Source organism: Emiliania huxleyi (assembly GCF_000372725.1).
Source record: "Emiliania huxleyi CCMP1516 chromosome Unknown EMIHUscaffold_16, whole genome shotgun sequence".
NCBI lineage: Eukaryota > Haptophyta > Isochrysidales > Noelaerhabdaceae > Emiliania > Emiliania huxleyi.
The window spans coordinates 224,668-242,352 of NW_005200982.1; the positions used below are offsets into that span (position 1 = coordinate 224,668).

A 17,685-nucleotide genomic window follows, 5' to 3' on the forward strand; every position below is an offset into this window, starting at 1 on the left:
CACTCCCTAGACACTTCCCTAGACACTCCCCTAGCCGCCCCCTCTCCCTCCCCCGTGGCAGGTCGGCATCAACGACACCGGCACCAGCGAGGCGCGCGCCATCATCACAAACCTGGTCGCCGCCGTGCCGTACCGCTTCCAGGTCGCCGCCGTCAACTGCGCCGGCGTCGGTGCAGACTCGGAGCCGTCGCCGCAGCTGTGCGTTGCTCCGGAGCACCCCCCCACGCCGCCGCCCGTCGCCAGCCGCATGTCTGATGGGTTCGACCTCCTAGAAGCGGAATACGTGTTCTTGTGCTCCAACTGGCGCCCGAGAGGACACGCACTCCGCCGTATTCGGCCGCATTCCGCTGTCTTCACTGTATTCTTCTCCGTTGTCTTCCCACGCATTCCGCTGTATTCACTGTATTCTTCTCCGTTGGACTCACGCGGTGCTCTGAAGACGCTGCACAAGACCGTCTTCCCGCCCTCATGTTGGCGTATGCCGCACGGTAGGCTCGACCTCCTCTCGCTCGCCGCCGCGAACCGTCGAAACGACGCCGCCCCCGGCTGCACGGCCACCGAGACAAAGGTGGTGCGCGCGCTCTCCGAGGGGCACTGCCCCGCCTCGCTCGAGCCGCTACGTCACCTCTCCCCCGCCCGCTCGTTCGACGTCTTCTGACGGGGCGCGGCCGCCGGCGCGGGCTGCCCTGCGAGCCCCGTGCCCGCGGGGGGTGTAGCCGGCCTACTCTGCCACACACCCCTCTCGCGGGGGCCACCGAGTGTGATCTCGAGAGTGGAGTGGCGAGGTTGCACCTCCCGCCCTCTGTCTTCGCGCGCGGGCGAGCGCGCCACAGGAGCCCCGCCTCCGCGGCGCGTGGCATCGGGCGGAGCTTATTCACGGCGCGCGCGGAAGCATCGCGCAGTCCCGCTGGGAACGTCTGATCTGTCACATTGCGGCCTCTCGCAGCCGGGTGTGAGAGGGGCGAACGCTGTCGATGTTTTCCCCTTTGCCTTTCCATACTCCCTGATTGGTGTGAGCGTGTACGGTGCTTGATGACATGTGCGTGTGCGTGCGATTGGGCCGATCTAGCCGATAGGCGATAGGACGCATATTGAAACAAGATTGAAGTATCGCGCAGGGGATGAGGTTTCCGTCATACGTGGACATCTCTGGACTCTGCGCAACAGCCAACACATCGGAACACGGAAGATCCTTGAGGGCGGACTGGTATAGAGAATAGACCGTACGGCTTTAGGCCTTTTTGACATAGAGATCTCTTTTTTCTCCATTCTCCTGTGCCAAGAGCAGCAGTAGATTGAAGAACTGGTGGAGGCAAATCTTCTCCGGTGTAGATGCTCGAGAGGAGTCTGAGATGTCGAGTTGGTGCGTGCAGTCGCTTGAGACCTTGCGACAGAGGTGGGGAGATTCTGACTTCGCGGGCCAAAGACGCCTAGTCCCTAGAGATCGTCATCGTGTGGGCCGGAGATTGCAAAATGGCGCGAAAAGAGGGTGGAGATCCTTTTGCATAGTGAATGAATCCATAGGGCGTGCGCATCTCCTTGAAGGTTTGAGCCCCCCGGTCCTCCCCCGGCCCCCGAATCGAGATTGGAGATTGGAGATTGGAGATGGAGATCGGAGATCTGAGTTCTGACTGAATCCGGCCTAAGATGACGACGTTGGAGATTGGATTGAAGATGGAGATCGGAGATCTGACTGGATCCCCGGCCTAAAGATGTGCCGACGCTGGAGATTGGAGATTGGAGATCACAGAGGCCGGCAGCAATCACGACCTCCATTTTCAATATTCAATCTCACATCTGGGGCGGACGGCTGGGCGCACTATCTCTACCCCAACGATCTCCTGTTCTTGCGCAGAGATGTCCATTAGTTACTCAAGCTCGTGTGCCCCCGTGCCCCGATCAGGATCACGCAACGCTGCACGCCTGAGAGAGAGACTTCTCCTTCACGCCTGTGGAGTTGCCTTCTGTGGCAGCAGCAGCGTCGGCTCCGCGTGGACTTGCAGAGATCCTACTCCAGCGAGCCGTTGTTTCTTGCTTGTGGCCTCGGCCTCTGCCTTCTCCTCAGTCCCTGAGGATTCGCCCGCGCCGTCACCGGCACAGTCACCGTCACCGTCGCCGTCCGAGTCGCCGTCGCCGTCACCGTCGCCGTCGCCTTTGCCGGTCTTGGTTAGCCCGGGAGGACACTGCGTCATCACAGGTGGCGGATCCTGCGCCACCAACAAGGGCTACCCGGGAACGTATGGAAAGGGCGACGAATGCACCCTCACAAACGTGCCCGAAGTGCTACTCGACGTGCCTACTTTCAACCTCGCCTCCTACCAGGTCAATCCGGACGCACCAGAGAAGGGCTGCGAGAGCAACGGGTGGGTGGACTACGTCCTCGTCAACGGCGTCAAATACTGCGGCACCACCGGACCGACTGTCGTCGCCTCCAACGGAACAATCACTTGAGCGGTCTGGACACTAACGGCGGCCATACCCTGACGAATGATGAATGAACTTGGAGCACTTGGAGTGCAGTGGGCAACCTCACATCCAGGGCCGGTGAGCTGAGAAGCGCATCCAGCGGGCCGGATGATCGGTATCGGGTTACGGGCTAGAGAGCCCTAGCCCCGGGGGTGCGCGTTCGCAGGGCAAGGGCCTTAAAGTAAACACGGGTCTCCGAGGGTTGGTTCTGCGCTTTGGGTGTCCCCTAGCGGCGGAACGCCCCCTCTACTCGGAGCTAGTAAACACCAGACACATGAATGAGAATTTTACTCGAGTACAACAAAAGCCGGTCGCACAACACGATTCACGCGACAGGCAAGGCACGGGCGACGGCTTCCTCAGAAGCCGTCGTCCTCACCGTAGCCGTCGTCGGACCCCCAATCAGGGGGTCGGCATTTTGACACGCGTGTACGTGGCGGATGCCGGGCGGCGCAGCACGCAGCTGTCAGGTGAAACGCCATGACTCCGACTGGCGGGCGCCATGCAGCGCAGAGACGAATGCGACAATGGGCTGGTGGAAGTGGCTGCTGTCCAGCACCGCTCACAGGCCGCGCCGCCTCGCCTTCGTGGCTGTGTGCACACGTGGCTCGTTCGTTTCCATCTTTGACTATGCAGACTATACCGAACGCTTCCTCGGCATCCGACAGCCGCTCTTCCTGTGCATCCCGGGCAAATACGGCTGGCAGGACCCCATCTTCTTGCGTCTGCACAAGCTGGTGATTGGACGCTTCGGTGCCAGCTCGCTCCATCGTCTGCCGACAGCGTCACCAAACGCGAGTGTCCTCGATCCCATACTAGCCAGCACCAATGTGCGCATTACCTGGCGCTGCCCCCCCCCCCCCCCACACACACACGCACGCACGCACGCACGCACGCGCGCACACACGCACGCGTGCGCGAACACACACGCACGCACACTCACACTTCTCCATAGCAGATGAATGCACAGGTGCTTGGTTTCATTGGTCTCCCTGCACACTTACACCTTTCATCCTAGGTGACGGACATGTACGTGCAAAAGTATGGCAAGCGCGACGCCGTGCATACGACCGTCAAAGGTGTGCGCAATCTGGTCCACGCCGTGATGGACGGTCGGCAGCCGCACGGCGACGCCTACGCACGAGTCTCGCAGAGCATTCCTGGCTCCGCGCCCGTCGTGCCGCACATCGTGCACGCGGCGAGGCCCGGAGGCGGCAACTTGCGTCGTGCGCTTGGCATCCCATCCAACGCGACAGTATTCGCGCGACACGGTGGGCAAGGGCAGTTCAACTTGTGGTTCGCGCGCGAAGCCGTCCTGGAAGTCGCCGGCGTGCGGCCGGATATCTTCTTTCTGTTCCTCACGACGCAAGACTTTTGTGGGCGGCGCGGCTGCCCACCGAACGTGATTCACCTGCCGAGCTCGACAGATCGGTTCGACTTGATCCGCACGAGCGATGCAATGATCCACGGCCGCTGGGAGGGCGAGACCTTTGGCCTCGCTGTCGCCGAGTTCGCCACGCACAATCGGCCCGTCATAACCTCCAACAGGTCCTTTCCACACTTCACCCTTGGTCGCGCCCACCTGGACATCTTGGGCGCCCGTGGCATCTACTACTACGACAGAGCGACCCTCGTCAGCATTCTGCTCGGCTTCAACCGGACGGAGGCTGCGCAACGCAACTGGCTCGCGTACACTGAATTCGAGCCACGGCCCGTAATGCAAAGGTTTTGGGAAGTCTTCCTCGCTTGAGAACTCGCACCGTGTAGTTGATGTCCTTCTCCTCGGCCTCATGTTGTCGACGTCGCCTCCGTCGCCAGCAGATACACGCATTCGCCGCCCACTCCATTTCTCGTATCCTCTCCTTTTCTTTCCTTCTGTCCCTCTTTCAGGCGTTCTGTTTCCGTGGCCACTCGTTCCTTCCTCTCCGCCTCAAGTCCCTTCCTCTTCCCTTCCCGTACTTTGATTATTGATGCCGCCGTCTGCTGCAGTGCCTTGAGTGAAGTCACCACCCGTGTGTCATACTCCCTCATGATGTCTTCTGGCGGGTCCTGGTCCATCACGCTCGGCTCGGGCAGTCTTCCAGCGAGCAGTTGCTCCATCGCCTCCCATTCCTCGTCGCTCTCCCTTCTCCCTTAGGCGGCTCCCGTGGTGTACCTGTGTTAGTGCCAGTGCGCGCCAGTCCCGTGCCTAGTGTCGTGCGAGGGAGTTTTGTTGTAAAATTCTTTTTGCCGCACAATGGGGCAAGGCTTGGGGCGACCCTTGCGAATGTCAAAAAGGCACAATCTCTCGCACAATTTCGACGAGTGCGCGCCAGTCCCGACTGAGTGTGCGCCAGTCCCCCCCCCGATTAGAGCATTGAGGGCCGAGAGGCAGACTATACGTACACTGGCGCGCACTGGCACTGGAAAAAAGGGATTTACTTTTTGGTTGATGTCACCGATAAGGTAACACCAGCAGCAGCAGCCCGCAAGGCGCGCGATACACACACACAGCCCACACTATCACTCTGCCTTGGCGTGTCGCTGCGCCTTTGTCCCACCCGCGGAGGACCCGGGAGGCTCCACCGCGAGGCTCGCCGCCGCACCCACGCCGATGAGAGCAAAGAGGGCCGAGAGGCAGACAGGCGCAGCGGGCCCGAGCCGTTCGTATGCTGGCCCGCCCAGCAGCGGCCCGACGACGCCAAGCGACTTCTCGACGGAGCCCAAGGCGCCTACGTGGACACCGCGAGCTGGGGCGGGAATACGGTGTCGGGTGTCCGGAGCAGGAGTACGCCGGCAGCAAGTCAGCAGCAACTGAGTGCAGCCGAGCACGTGGCCTCTCGAGTGCTGGTCGGGATACATGGGGTTGGTACGCCGCATCTACGGCGCGCCGAGGAGGAGGCCGCGCGAGCTAGGGGCGGCGGAGTTGGCCATGAGCGTCTTGAGCAGCGTGTGGGAGAGGCCCTGCCCCAGGTTGAGGAGCGGGTACGAGAGGAGGATCGCGGCGGTGGGGGAGCCTACGTCACGCATACACCAGAGTCAGGTCAGGTACACTTCTCCACACACGCGAGGTGGTGGGGCAAGGGCCGGGGCAAGCCCTCGCGACTCCACGCCCAAGAGTCAGGAGTCCCACGGCATTCAAAGTGCAGGGAGCGAGAGTGGGCTCTGAAGACGGCATCGTGCCGTGTTTCGGACCACTGGGAAAGGGCTATGAACACACAGCCGAATATGGCCGAGTGCGTGTGTGTCCTCTGTTTGTGCCAGTCAGAGGAGAAGGGTCTCCGCATCTAGGGCGGGAGGTATGGGGAGATATGGGGAGATACCCGGGAGATGTGGGTCCGTCTCCCGCAGCTAGGCAGGAGAGCCGAGGGACGCGGCCGCCAGCCCAAGCCGGCCGGCGGCGGTGGCGGCCAGCGCGAAGCAGAGCAGGCTGGACGGGCGCGCGCCTACATGGCCTCGCCTTGCCCTCCGCGAGGGTTGCCCCCGCACTCCTGCTCCGGCTAAGGGAAAAAGCTTGAGGAATTCACCGTAGAGCGTCCAGAGGGGGTGGAAGTGCGCCGTCATCCAATACCCATCTAGAATGTCTTCCCGACGCAGCCCGCTTAGATCCTCGACTTGGCCCAGCTGCTCGCACAAACCATCGAGATGCTTCGGGGTTGTGTCACACAAGCCTCCCAAGCCCCGCGTGGGCAGAGAGCGCGCAGATCGCTGGATGGGAGGGGGCCTGCTACTCCGCTAGTCTCCGCGGCGCGCGCCTATCAGTTGACGCCCCGTCACTTAAAGGCTGCGGGCGGGACAGCGCGGTCCTGCGTGCTGCGCGCGCCAGTGGCCACGAGACGCGGCACGACGAAGCACGTCTGCAGCGCGAACATCCACCCCGCGTACGAGAGCAGGTAGCCGCGCTGGCCTGCGCGGTAGCCAAGCGCCTAAAAGTCGGCAGCCTTCCCTCCGATGTCGGGCCCCGTAGCCACCCCCAGTGACTGGCGACAGGGGACGTGACTTCACTACCCACACGGGGGCTCGGGGGACGGGCGAGCTCGCGCGGGACGTGTCTAGGAGATTGGGGGAGATCGGGGGAGATCGGGGGAGATCGGGCGAGATCGGGCGAGCTCGTCGTCGAGCTCGCGCGGTACGTGTCTAGGAGATTGGGGGAGATCGGGGGGAGATCGGGGAGATAGGGAAGATAGCCGAGCGCCTCGCCGACGTACAATGCGCTGGTGGAGTCGTACGAGTGGAAGGAGGCGGCGGCGAGGCCTATGCAACAAGAACGGCGAGGTCTTGCAATCTCGATGACTCTCGGCGACTCTCGCCGACTCTCAAGGTGGCGGCGACGCCTTGCAGCAGCAGCAGCGCGCGCGTGGACGGGCTCGAGAAGGCCAACCGCAGAGCCGCGAGGCTTCCGCCGCCGCCGCCCCCACCCCTGCTTCCGCCGCAGCCGCCGCTGCCCGCGCCGGCGGCAGCGGCGCCCCCGCCCCCACCGCTGCTGCCGATGTGCGCACCAAAGGTATCGGCTCCGCCCTTGCCACTGTGACTGCTGCCGGCGGCGGCGGCGGCGGCGGCGGAGGCGCCGGGCGGGCGGTATGGTAGCCGACACGCGCAAGCCACCTGCGGACTGGGGCAGAGCCTGATCAGGAGGAGATTGAGGGAGGTTTGTGTGTGTGTGTGTGTGCGTGTGTGTGTGTGTGTGTGTGTGTGTGTGTGTGTGTGTGTGTGTGTGTGTGTGTGTGTGCGAGAGCCGGCCACCTTGCTGGCGTGCCGGCCGAGCCGCCTCAGCGTGCAGTCTCGCAGCAGGAGGCGCGTCGCCAGCAGCGTCGCCAGCGCTCCGGCGGCGGCCGATACGATGTACAGCGCCGTCCCCCAAACGGCCCCGTGCAGCGCGCCGGCAGCGAGATTGAGGGCTGAGGATGGAGGGAAGCCGGTGGCTGCGCTGATTAGATTAGCCACGCAGAAGAGGAACGGGTCCTCCGCAGCCTCCTCCCAGGCCTCGCCCTCGCCCTCGCCCTCGCCCTCGCCCTCGCCCTTGCCCTTGCCCTCCTCCGCCTCTAGCCCCGCCAGCTGGCGAGCAGCGTTTGCCAGCCGCGCTAGTCGCCGGCGTGGTGAGCCGAAGGTCAACTTGGGCCGCTCGGCGGGCAGATTCACAGCGGTGACCGGCATTGGTGTCAGGCAGCCCGGGCCATAAAAGGCCGACACAGTGAGCGTGCGGTTTGGGTGGCACTTGTCGTTGTAGCTGTGGTTGTACATCTTGAAGACAAAGCATCCCGACGCCGTGTGCCGCACAGAGGGCGTATGCTTATTGGGCCGCTTGCAGTTGGTATCGTCGAAATGCTCCACGACCCAGTCGTACGTGTCGTCTGGCTTCAGCTCACAGTGCACGCGTTCCGACGGCCAGTCGCCGGTGTCGATTTGCATGCACTCGTAGTCGTTGACGGTGAAGGCGCTGGCGTTGAGCTGCAGCTTGCGACCCGCGCGCGGCCACACCCGCGGCGGCTGGGCGAGCGGCGAGGCGGAAGCTGCGGCGAGCATGTGTCCAGTCCCGATGCCTCGAGAGCGGAGAGCATCGAGCCCAAAAAGAATTTACCTGGCCGCGCGCGGAAAATCCCTGTGTGGTGGCGGCATGGCGTCCTCCCATCCCTCCCTTGGGTTGTGTGAGTCTGTCTTCTTTCTTGATTCTGAAATAGAAAAGCATCAACGCACGTCTCGGAATCGTTGAACAACCATGCTCCATGGCGGTGACATATACTGATAGGCCAGGGCAGCGGGGAGAGGCAGCAGGCGGCCAGCGCAGCAGCCCGAGTTTGTGCTCCAAGCACAACCCAGCGGCGAATTCCCGTTGACGCTACTCCCCCTCCCTGCTCGGGATCAGGCCCACAGCCTGCTCGCGCGCGGCGGCGCCCGAGGGAGGGAGCCGACCTCGCGCACAAAGCGCCGCGCGTGGTCCGCTCGCATCCCGACCTCCGCCGCCGCCTCGGCGAGCTCGCCGCCGTCGAGAGAGAGGAGAAATTCGTCGTCGTCGTAGCCCGCGGCGTCAAAGGCGGCCGCGTAGTCGAGCAGGCCGAGGCCTTCGAGCAGCGGTCGCACCTTGGCCATCCCGCCCCAGGCGTTTCGCGTCGGAGCCTCCGCCTCTGGCGCGGCCCGGCTGTCCGACTCGGGCAGAGCCTCGTCCTTTGGGGGAGCGCCCTGGGTAGCGCTCGAGGAAGGGCCGCCGCCGACCGACCCAGCCCCCGTGCTCGAGCGTGCGTAGTAGAGGGCTGCCTCGACAGCGGTGGCAAAGTAGCTCGATGTAGACCTCAGCTTGACTATGTACGGCTTGCCTGTGCCGGGTAGGTCGTTCCTCTTGTGCACTCCGCGGTAGCCCGTGTTGGAGGTGCTGCTGAGGTGGAGGCGGACACCCTCCATCTGAACGGGGGAGGGGGGGGGGGGGGGAGTGAGGGCGTCGCTGCCTCGTCCACCCGCCGGCGCCGCGGCACACACCTCGTCGAGAAGCGGCGCGGCGCCGCCGCTGTCGGCCACGTCGTCCACCTCGCCCCCCTCCTCCACCCGCCGCTGCTTCCGCCGCGGCGCCTCCGGGGGCGCGTCGCGTCGTTTCTGCCTCGTCGCAGCAGACGAGGTCGCCGCAGCCGACAAGGTCGCCGCGCCCTGCCCTCCGCCGCCGCTGCCCTCGATCTCCCAGACCTCATCCTCCAAACGGTGGTAGCGGACGTCGCCGTCGTCGTACGCGACGCAGTGCCCTCTCGCGGAGGAGTGGCCCTTGAACCTCCCGGCGTACCACTCGCCCCCCTCCCACAGCACCCGCACGCGCGTGCCCGTGGCGAGCTGCTCCAGCGCGCGCGGCACCTCATCGACGTGGCCCGCGGCCGCCGCCGCCTCCTTTGACGGCGGCGGCGGCGGCTCTTCGCGCTGGCGCTTGCGGGCAGCGGGCGGTGGCACGGCGCCCCCGCCCACACGTTCGCGCGCGGCGCCGCCCTCGCCCTCTGCCGGCGCAGGCACGCTGCGCGTCGCGTCCGCCATGGCGCGCTTCTGCGGGTTGGCGTCGGCGGTGCCCCAGGTGCGTGCGGCCTCCTTGAACGCCTCCTTGTGCGAGATCTCCGAGTCGGACGCCTTGAGCCTCGCCACCTCGTCCTTCATGAAGAGCTGGTACGCGCTCAGCGGCCGCGGCCGCGGCGCCAGCGCGGGCGGTGCCTCGACCTTGCGAGCCCGCCTGCCTGGCTGCACGATCTGGTGCGGACCGGCGTGCCCCGCGGGCAGCAGGCACCCAAAGGCGCCGCCCGCGCGCTCGAGGGTGTTGCCGCAGCGCTGCTGCTCGCTCACGGCCCTGCAAACGGCCTCGCACGCCCCGTCCTCCTCGTCCGCCTTCGTGGCCGCGGCCGCCCCGCCGCGCGCGCGCCGCTCCCTCGCCGACGTGCGCCGTCCGACTCGCGGCTTCCGCCGCTGCTCATGAGGTGGAACGGCGTCCTCCGCCCCGACGCTCACGCAAGCCGCCGCCTCCGCTCCCTCCCCTTCTTCGCTCGCCTGCCCCTCCTCCACCTCATCCTCGCTCGCGACCTCCTCGGGATCCTCGCACCGGCGGGCCGCCGGATTTGGGTGCATCCAGCAGTACCAGACTGGAGGGAGCGAAGCGGGCCGGCCGGCTCGCCCCTCGCTCGGTAGTCGCCGCCACTTGTCGCAGCGATCGCAGGCGACCCAAAAGCTCGAGCGCGGGCGGGATCGCGCTGCCGGGCGCGACGCAAGTTTGTGCGCCGCAGGCGCCGCCGCAGGCGCCGCCGTTGGCACCACTGTGGGCGCCGCCGCAGGCGCCGCCGTCGGCGCCACTGTGGGCGCCGCCGCAGGCGCCGCCGTCGGCGCCACCGTGAGCCTGCCCATACGCTCCAGAACCACCGCCACCCTCGCCACCTCCACTGTCGGCGACGCCACAGACGGGGCTGCCGAAGGCGCCGCGGCTGCCGCCGGTGCCGCTGGCGCAGCCCTCTCCGCCGCGGACGACACCGGGGGCATCGGTGCCGGCCTCGCTTCGAGCCCGCTGCGAGAGGAGCCCATGCCGAACAGAGAGCCGCGAGGCGGGAACGTCCACTTCCGTGTCTTTGGCGGCGTGCGAGGCAGCTCCGCGTTGCGTGCCGCCGCCACGAGCGCAGAGAGGGCGAACGGCGAGCCCGCGCACGGCTCAACCCCAGTCTCAGAACCCACGTCCACGCTCAACCCGCGGGCCGCCGCCGCCGCCGCCAGCGCCGAAAGCCCCGCCCGGGCGTCGTGCCCCTCTGTCGGATTGCAGTCAAACCGGCCGAATGATTCGGCGGTCAAGGGCGTGAGTAGCGAAACGGCGGGAGCGACGAATGGCGACTTTGACGGCCCGTGCGATGCGGCCTGCTCAGAGAGGAGCGCCATGCCGCCGCACGCGCGGGAAATCAAAGAGAAAAAATATCTGGCCGAGGACGATAGAGAGGCCGCGAGGGGCCAAAATATGCCGCGAGGAGGGCAGAGTTGCGCCGAAAGGCGGGAGAAGCCGCGAGAGCAAGGGATCGGCAGGCGGCGGCGGCGTCGCAGGACGAGGCAGAGGAGAGCGACGCGACAGAGGAGAAAGCGACAGGAATGAGGGAGAACGACGAGAGTGGGACGACCGCGAGGTGGCATGAAGGTTGCAGCGAGAATCGGCGAGGGACTGCGAAGGGAGATAGAAAGAGGCAGACGACCAAGGGTTAGGGTGGGCGACGGCTAGCACCACACTCCTCTCCTTAAAATCCCTGTGTGGTGGCGGCGTGCCGTCCTCCCATCCCTCCCTTGGGTTGTCTGTCTTCTTTCTTTTCTTTCTAGAGAGGCCGCGGGTGCGGGCGCGACTCGTCGACCAGGGAGAGCGGGCTCGACCTCCCGGGGGTGGAAGTGGGTGCGACCCAATGCCACCGTCCTCGCCCAGGGAGTCGGGAGCGGGGTCGCCGGAGGCGGAGTCAGCGGGATCGGGCAGAGAGGACGAAACGGCGGCGGGGCTGCGGCCAAAGAAGGCTAGGAGGGGAGGTCGGGCCCCACAGTCGTCGCGTAACCATCGGAAGGCGAACAGGAGGGAGGACCGAGGGGAGGGAGGGCCCCCCTCGGGGTGGGGGTGAGGAGACCGTGCGCGGAGCGGAGGGTTCCGAGCGGTGATGTCAGTGAGGAATGTGTGTGTTGTCGTGCTAGTGTCTGGTGTCTACTAGCCCCGAGTAGGGGGGGCGTTCCGCTGCTAGGGGAAACTCGGAGCGCAGAGCTAACCCTCGGGGAGCCGTGTTTACTTTATACGGCCCTTTCCCTGCGAACGCGCACCCCCCTAGGGGTCAGGGCTCTCTAGCCCGTAGCCCGATGCCGATCATCCGGCCTGCTGGGTGCGCTTCTTAGCTCCCCGGCCCTGGATGTGAGGTTGATGACTGCACTCCAAGTGCTCCAAGTGAGGTGATCTGGTGATGGCGGAGGTTAATTAACGACCGCACTCCAAGTGCTCCAAGGGCGCGCCAGTCCCGTGCCCAGACTACCCCAGTGAGCAATGTCATGAAAAAAGAATTCGCCGGTTGCAAACGGGACGTACCACGACACAGGCGGTCCACACAGCGACGAGCAGCTGACGTCCTCTTTACGATCGCTGTACACAAGGTCACTGTACGGGTCTACACGGTATCACCGCCGCGCGGACCGCGCGCCAAACGCCAACTCTCGCGAGGACTCGAGCGCAACCCTTCCCTGTGCGGGGATTTGTAGAAGTTGGCCGTCATAGTCGTTGACGCGGCATCCTCTTGCGGCTCGTACTGGTTGCGTGCTTCCTACTCTGCAGCCACGGCCGCAGCGGTAGGGCCCGCCGTCTCATCGGCCTTGAACTTGAGCAGCGCCTCGGTGATTGGTTTCTCAGCCGGCCAGCCGTATTTGCCGAACAGGTCTCGTTGATCGACGCGGACGAGCTCACGGCCGCCGCTGGAGATGGTCACGCGGATCGGGCGTTTTCTAATCTGCACAGCGTCCACCTGCGCGTCCGGGAAGACAGCCTTCACGAAGCGGGTGGCAGCCTCCGCCTCTTGGAAGCCGCCGTCTCAGTTGCCCAGGGAGATGATGGAGAGGGGGACGACACTGCTCGATCTACCCTCTGGGGTCCCTCAGCAGCGTGCACCTCGATCCTGTACCGTGTTTGTTATGACCCCCCCCCCCCATGAACACACCAGTGAGGGAGGGCGAGACGATCGAGGGGTCCCGTACCATGCGGAACTGACCCTATCCAGTGCTCAAGTGCTCAAACGGACACACCAAACAAGGGGTGGGAGAAGGACAGGGTCCCCACCTGCGCGAGCAGGATCTTCACCACCGATAAGCGGCAGGTTTCCGTATGGATGGCATCATGGGTGGGATTGCGGAACGTCAGAATTCTTTTTCTGGTCTGCTTTGCGAGTTTGCTGCCATTGAGTAGCGCTGCTTGAAAATGGCCTCCTCCTCGACCACCGCCCTCGACGAGGGCATCCTCAAGCTCGTGTTTCTGCAAGAGGCGGCCACGGGCCGCAAGGCCGTCGTCCCGCTTGTCGAGGGCGTCGATTGGGAGGGCTTCCTTTGCAGAGTGCGTTCGCGGCTCGGTTTGCCCGAAGGGCACGCGGTACAGGTGCGATGTCTCTCACACCGCCTACCCTGGCCGCTGGCCGCGCGCACGGCACTAGACGAGCGTGCGCACACGCGCGATGCCGCCGAGCATAGTGCCGCCGAGCAAAGCGCTCTTTGCTCGCCCTATGCCCGCGCCTATCCGCACCTCCGCCCTCCTCCACGCCACAGTTGCACGACCCAGGGCACGAGGCGGTCGACTCGATCGACACACTGCTCGAGATCGACGAGTCGACCACGCTGCGGATATCATTCCTCGCCGCCGCCGCCGCGCAGATGCCCGCCGCATCCTCCGCCGCAGCGACCCCCGCGACGCGCCGAGCCGCGCGCACGAGCGTGATTCCCGGCGACGCGGGCGGCGGCATTACCGACGCTTGCCGCGTCGAGATGCCCTCCAGTCCGGGCGGGATCGCCTGCGGCGCAAACGCCTCTGCCCCGCGCCTCCTCCCACAGCCCGCGGCTGCGAGCACAGGCGTGCTCGGGCCTTACGAGGACGGGGACGGCGAGCTCAAGTACAAGAAGCGGCGCATCACCGCGCGCAGACTCGCCTCGCTTAAGGCGCGCGGCAGAGCGGGCGCCACACAGCCACGCCGACCGACCACAGCACACACGCCGGACACACGCCGCCGCCCACCATGTCCCCTCGCCCACCGACGACCACACGCCGCCGAGCCGCGGGCAGCCCTCGCCACGCCGCTTCGCTGCCCGGGCAGCGCCCTCCCCACGCGAGAGGCGCCGCTGATGCGCCGCTACGAACTGCAGATGTGGTTTGGGGCGCTGCTCCTCGTCGGCGTCGTCGGCAGCCCTCTCGCGCTCTCTCTCGAGCTGCCGCTCCCCAACTCCGCGCCCCATAGCATCTCGGCTTTGCGCCGTAGGTCTCGCAATGCTGCGCATCGTCGTTGCGGGCTGAACTCGCGCGCTGCTGGCGCCCGACGGTGATGAGAGGGGGAGAAGGCAGGCGTCATTTGAGGGTGCGAGGCCCTGAGGGTGAGGCCCCTGTGAGGACACCGCTTGGCTTTGCGTGTTCGACGCACGCGCGCTATTCTGCGTCGGTGTGAGAGCGCACTTGGAGGGGTTTGAGCGAACAGTTTTGGAGTGTGAGTCAGGTGGCGTTTATTTTTGCTTGGGGCGGCCCTCATGACGGGGTAGGTAGGGTAGGTCTGGGCCCTCCCGTCGGGTTTTTCCCTCTCTTCACGCCGGAATTTTCACAGCAGAAAAAGAAATTTCCGCCCAAATCACGATGTCAACCCTCCCCAAGTCGTTGATCTGGTGCTTGTAGGGCTTGAGAGTGGCCTGCCATGTCACAAGAAGGACTGTGGTTGCAGGAGAGTACCACCAACCATCACTCTAGTTGGTATAGTACCCCACCTTCACCCATCGAGTGTTTTCTTTTTTAGTTTCCCATAAGTAAGGTAGGTAGGTAGGTAGGTAGGTAGGGGCACCGCAGGGACCGGTCAGGTTTTCCTGAATTTCATCATGAGGGCCGCCCCAAGCAAAAATAAACGCCACCTGTGTGAGTGGGAAAATCGGGGGCGGCTCAGTCGTCTCCGCACAGTCACTGGACACTGCTGTGCGTGTGTGTGTCTCCGTGACTGTTGTGTGTGTGTGAGAGTGTGTGACGCTGACGGAGAGAGAGCGAGGAGACACAGAGTCAGAGACTCACATTCAGAGGACAGAGCGAGAGCGAGACTCACCTGAGGCTGAGCGAGCCAACACGCGTCCGCCGGACCGCCGCGCGCCGGCGTCCTCTCCCGAGTGTCGGGCCGACATGCACAGTTTCGGGGGCGGCAAACCCTGCCCGGTCCCTAGGACCCCAGGTAAGGCCCAGGTGTGGCCTAGGCGCTAGGGCATCAGAAGGGACCAAGAGGAGTCCAGTCTGAGCCATAGAGCCCATGTCTTTGCCCCCGAAGGTCGCGTTCGAATGCCTGGAACGGACGTTACAGTGTGGTGTCCGGCCGGCGCGATCACCGAGCTGTGACGCTCAGGGAAGCCCGATCAGGTGGTGGTTTCTTTTTGCCCAGGCGAGGGCTGGCCTACGACCCATTTACTGGATCAGCTGAGCAAGGTTTGGGGAGAATCATATATTAGGAATAGGATCTTCAGATATTTTGACGGATGACCGAAATCACCCCAAGCCTATATGCACCCATGTTTGCTGCCTATATGCATTGGCAGGGTTAGACGTCGCGCGAATGCAAGTCCATGCGTGTGGTGGTGGTGGTAGAGTATCGCCTGAGTGTGACGAGGCTACCTTTGGCGAACTTGTACGATAACCAATCGAAATGGTCGTCACGACCAACAATAGCATAGGGGGGAAAGCCAAACCCTGGGCGCTGGCCTGAGGCCTGGTTAGGACCTCGGGCGAGCGCACCCAACCCCACAACAGAGACAACCCACACAACACACAGTGGGTGGGCAAGAAACCATCACAGGGCGGGCGGGTGGGGAAACGCGCAGCGAGGGAGACTCTCTCCCTCAGACAGCTGGACTGCGCCTTGGCCCCGAGGACGCGCGTAGACTTTGCGCGTGTCAAGGAGCTTGGAATTAAAGCAAGCGGCGACTTGATCCTACCCACGGAACGTCGCCGCAAAGCATTTTATAATCCTGCGTTCGCATTTGGGCGGCCATCGCAACACTCCCTAGCTCAACTGTCGACCCTAACGGGTCGCCAGCCGATCGGCATATCGCACTTGAGCACTTGAGCACTGGATAGGGTCGATTCCGCATATGGTACGGGACCCGCCTATCGCCTTTATCTCTCAGGGCAGCAAACTTCAAACACAGCGTGCATCAGCGCTGCTGATGTCGCATTGGCGCTATGTGCTACGCATTACGTACCCGTATTATGCGAGACAAGGGAAGGAGAAGGATTTTGCGGAGATCAGCAAGGATGTACGAAGAGATTAGTAGCAGCAGGGACCCAAGGGACAACGTGGACGACGGCAAGTGCTAGTCCCCCATCGGGAGGACGACCCCGGCTAGGACGCGCCAGACGTGAAGGACATGCCGACGGCGCTTCGGGACGCAGGCTATACGACCATCTCCAATGGCAAGATCTACCACAGCAGTGCCGACAATGTGCACTCCTGGGACGAGGTGTGTGGCCATGACGGAGGCTCCATAGCGGGATATGCCTGCGACTACAGGACTCGACCGGGGTCGATGTGCTGCGTCTGGCCTCATGGCATGTCTTCCGGGAGGTCATCTACGCAGAACCTATCCTCTGCGAAGGGGCACACGAAGTGCCCAGACGACGCCACCTGCCAGGAGCACGATTGGGAGAACGAGCTGGACTTTAGTCGGACGGAGAAGTTCGTCAAGTGGATGGAGGCAATCGAGCAGGCGAAGCTCGCCAAGGAGCCGGACGCCTCGAGCAAGTGCTTTGGTTGCGGTTGGCCCGCCTGGTCGGGGGTCGATGCGGATGATCACGGCTTTTTCACGCGAGGGCTGCCTGACGGCAAGATGACGCGTAAGGTCATCGAAGACCTGCGGACAGCAAAAGCAAAAGGGACGCCCCACTTCATCACCTGTGGCTTTGTCCGGCCGCACCTGCCCTTCGCTGCGCCCTACTCGTACTGGGGGATGTACAATCGGGACGACCTCCCAATCGCGACCAATCCATGGAATGCGGAGGGCGCGACGGCACGGGCGCTGCACTACCGGGAGTTGGGTGTGTACAACCTTGGGACGGTCCCCGTCTCGGAAGTCTCCACAGGAGAAAGGATGCCGGAGTACAAACCGGCCCCACAAGGCCCCGACGGCCCGGCCTTGTACAGCTCCGAGTGGAACGGGGCAGCAGAGCCTCCGAAGCCCAACCTCGCCCGCGACGTGGTCTCCCGCTCGCTGGTACACGGCTACTACGCCGCCACCTCGTACGTGGACGGGCTCGTCGGCCTCGTGTTGGACGAGCTCAAGGCGCTCGACATGTACAGTGAGACGGTAATACTCTTCAACAGCGACCACGGCTACCACCTGGGCGAGCATGGCACCTTTTGCAAGCACTCGCTCTACGAGCTCGCCCTCCGCGTCCCACTCATCGTCAAGGCGCCCGGCTTTAGCGCGTCGCGCGTGCCCGCGCTCGTCGAGAACCTCGACATCTTCCCCACGCTGCTCGACCTCGCCGGAATCCCAGCCCTGCCGCACTTGCAGGGAAAGAGCCTCGTGCCGCTTCTGCGATCGCCCGACGCCTTCCACAAGGAGGCGGTATATGCTCGCTACCGCGACGGCGACACGGTGCGCTTCCGCAGCTCCGCGCTAAGCGAGTACTGCCAGGGCAACTGCTGGAGCGCAGACAGTTGCACCAAATCTTGCGCCCGACAAAGGGAGCAGGACAGCATGTTTTACGACCACGCTGTCGACCCCGACGAGAACCTCAACAGGTTTAGCACGACTGGGAGCTATGCAGCGCTCATCTCAAACATGTCAGCGGCCCTCGCCCGACATCGGGCTACGAGGATGCTAAACGAATAGCTGCCTGCTTTCCGCCTTGTTCCCAGATCCGGCCGGGATGGCCCTTGGCCGGGGGCGCGGGGTGGACTCATCTCGGAAGCGCGGGGTGCGGGGAGGGCTGGTGGCCGCTCTCTCGCGCCCGCTCAGCGCTCTCTCCCCCCCGGCCCCCGCGCGCCGGCCGCGCCGCCCATAGCCATA

At 64.5% G+C, this 17,685-nt stretch overlaps 3 protein-coding genes across 3 annotated transcripts; 2 read left to right on the forward strand and 1 right to left on the reverse strand.

The window, feature by feature from the left end:
• Window positions 1–2,993: 2,993 nt before the first annotated feature.
• EMIHUDRAFT_98816 (Hypothetical protein) lies at window positions 2,994–4,216 on the forward strand (the record flags this gene model as incomplete). Its single annotated transcript, XM_005785482.1, has 2 exons — window positions 2,994–3,296; window positions 3,485–4,216. The coding sequence occupies 2 exons, from the start codon at window positions 2,994–2,996 to the stop codon at window positions 4,214–4,216; spliced, it is 1,035 nt and encodes a 344-aa protein (XP_005785539.1).
• A 1,109-nt stretch (window positions 4,217–5,325) lies between these two features.
• On the reverse strand, window positions 5,326–10,824 carry EMIHUDRAFT_98817 (hypothetical protein; the record flags this gene model as incomplete). The annotated part of the gene is made up of 5 exons (XM_005785483.1): window positions 5,326–5,462; window positions 7,051–7,069; window positions 7,189–7,932; window positions 8,356–8,841; window positions 8,917–10,824. 5 exons carry the CDS (start codon window positions 10,822–10,824, stop codon window positions 5,326–5,328), a joined length of 3,294 nt encoding a protein of 1,097 aa, XP_005785540.1.
• Window positions 10,825–16,041: 5,217 nt separating this feature from the next.
• EMIHUDRAFT_98819 (hypothetical protein) lies at window positions 16,042–17,508 on the forward strand (the record flags this gene model as incomplete). Its single annotated transcript, XM_005785484.1, has 1 exon — window positions 16,042–17,508. One exon carries the CDS (start codon window positions 16,042–16,044, stop codon window positions 17,506–17,508), a length of 1,467 nt encoding a protein of 488 aa, XP_005785541.1.
• Window positions 17,509–17,685: the final 177 nt, after the last annotated feature.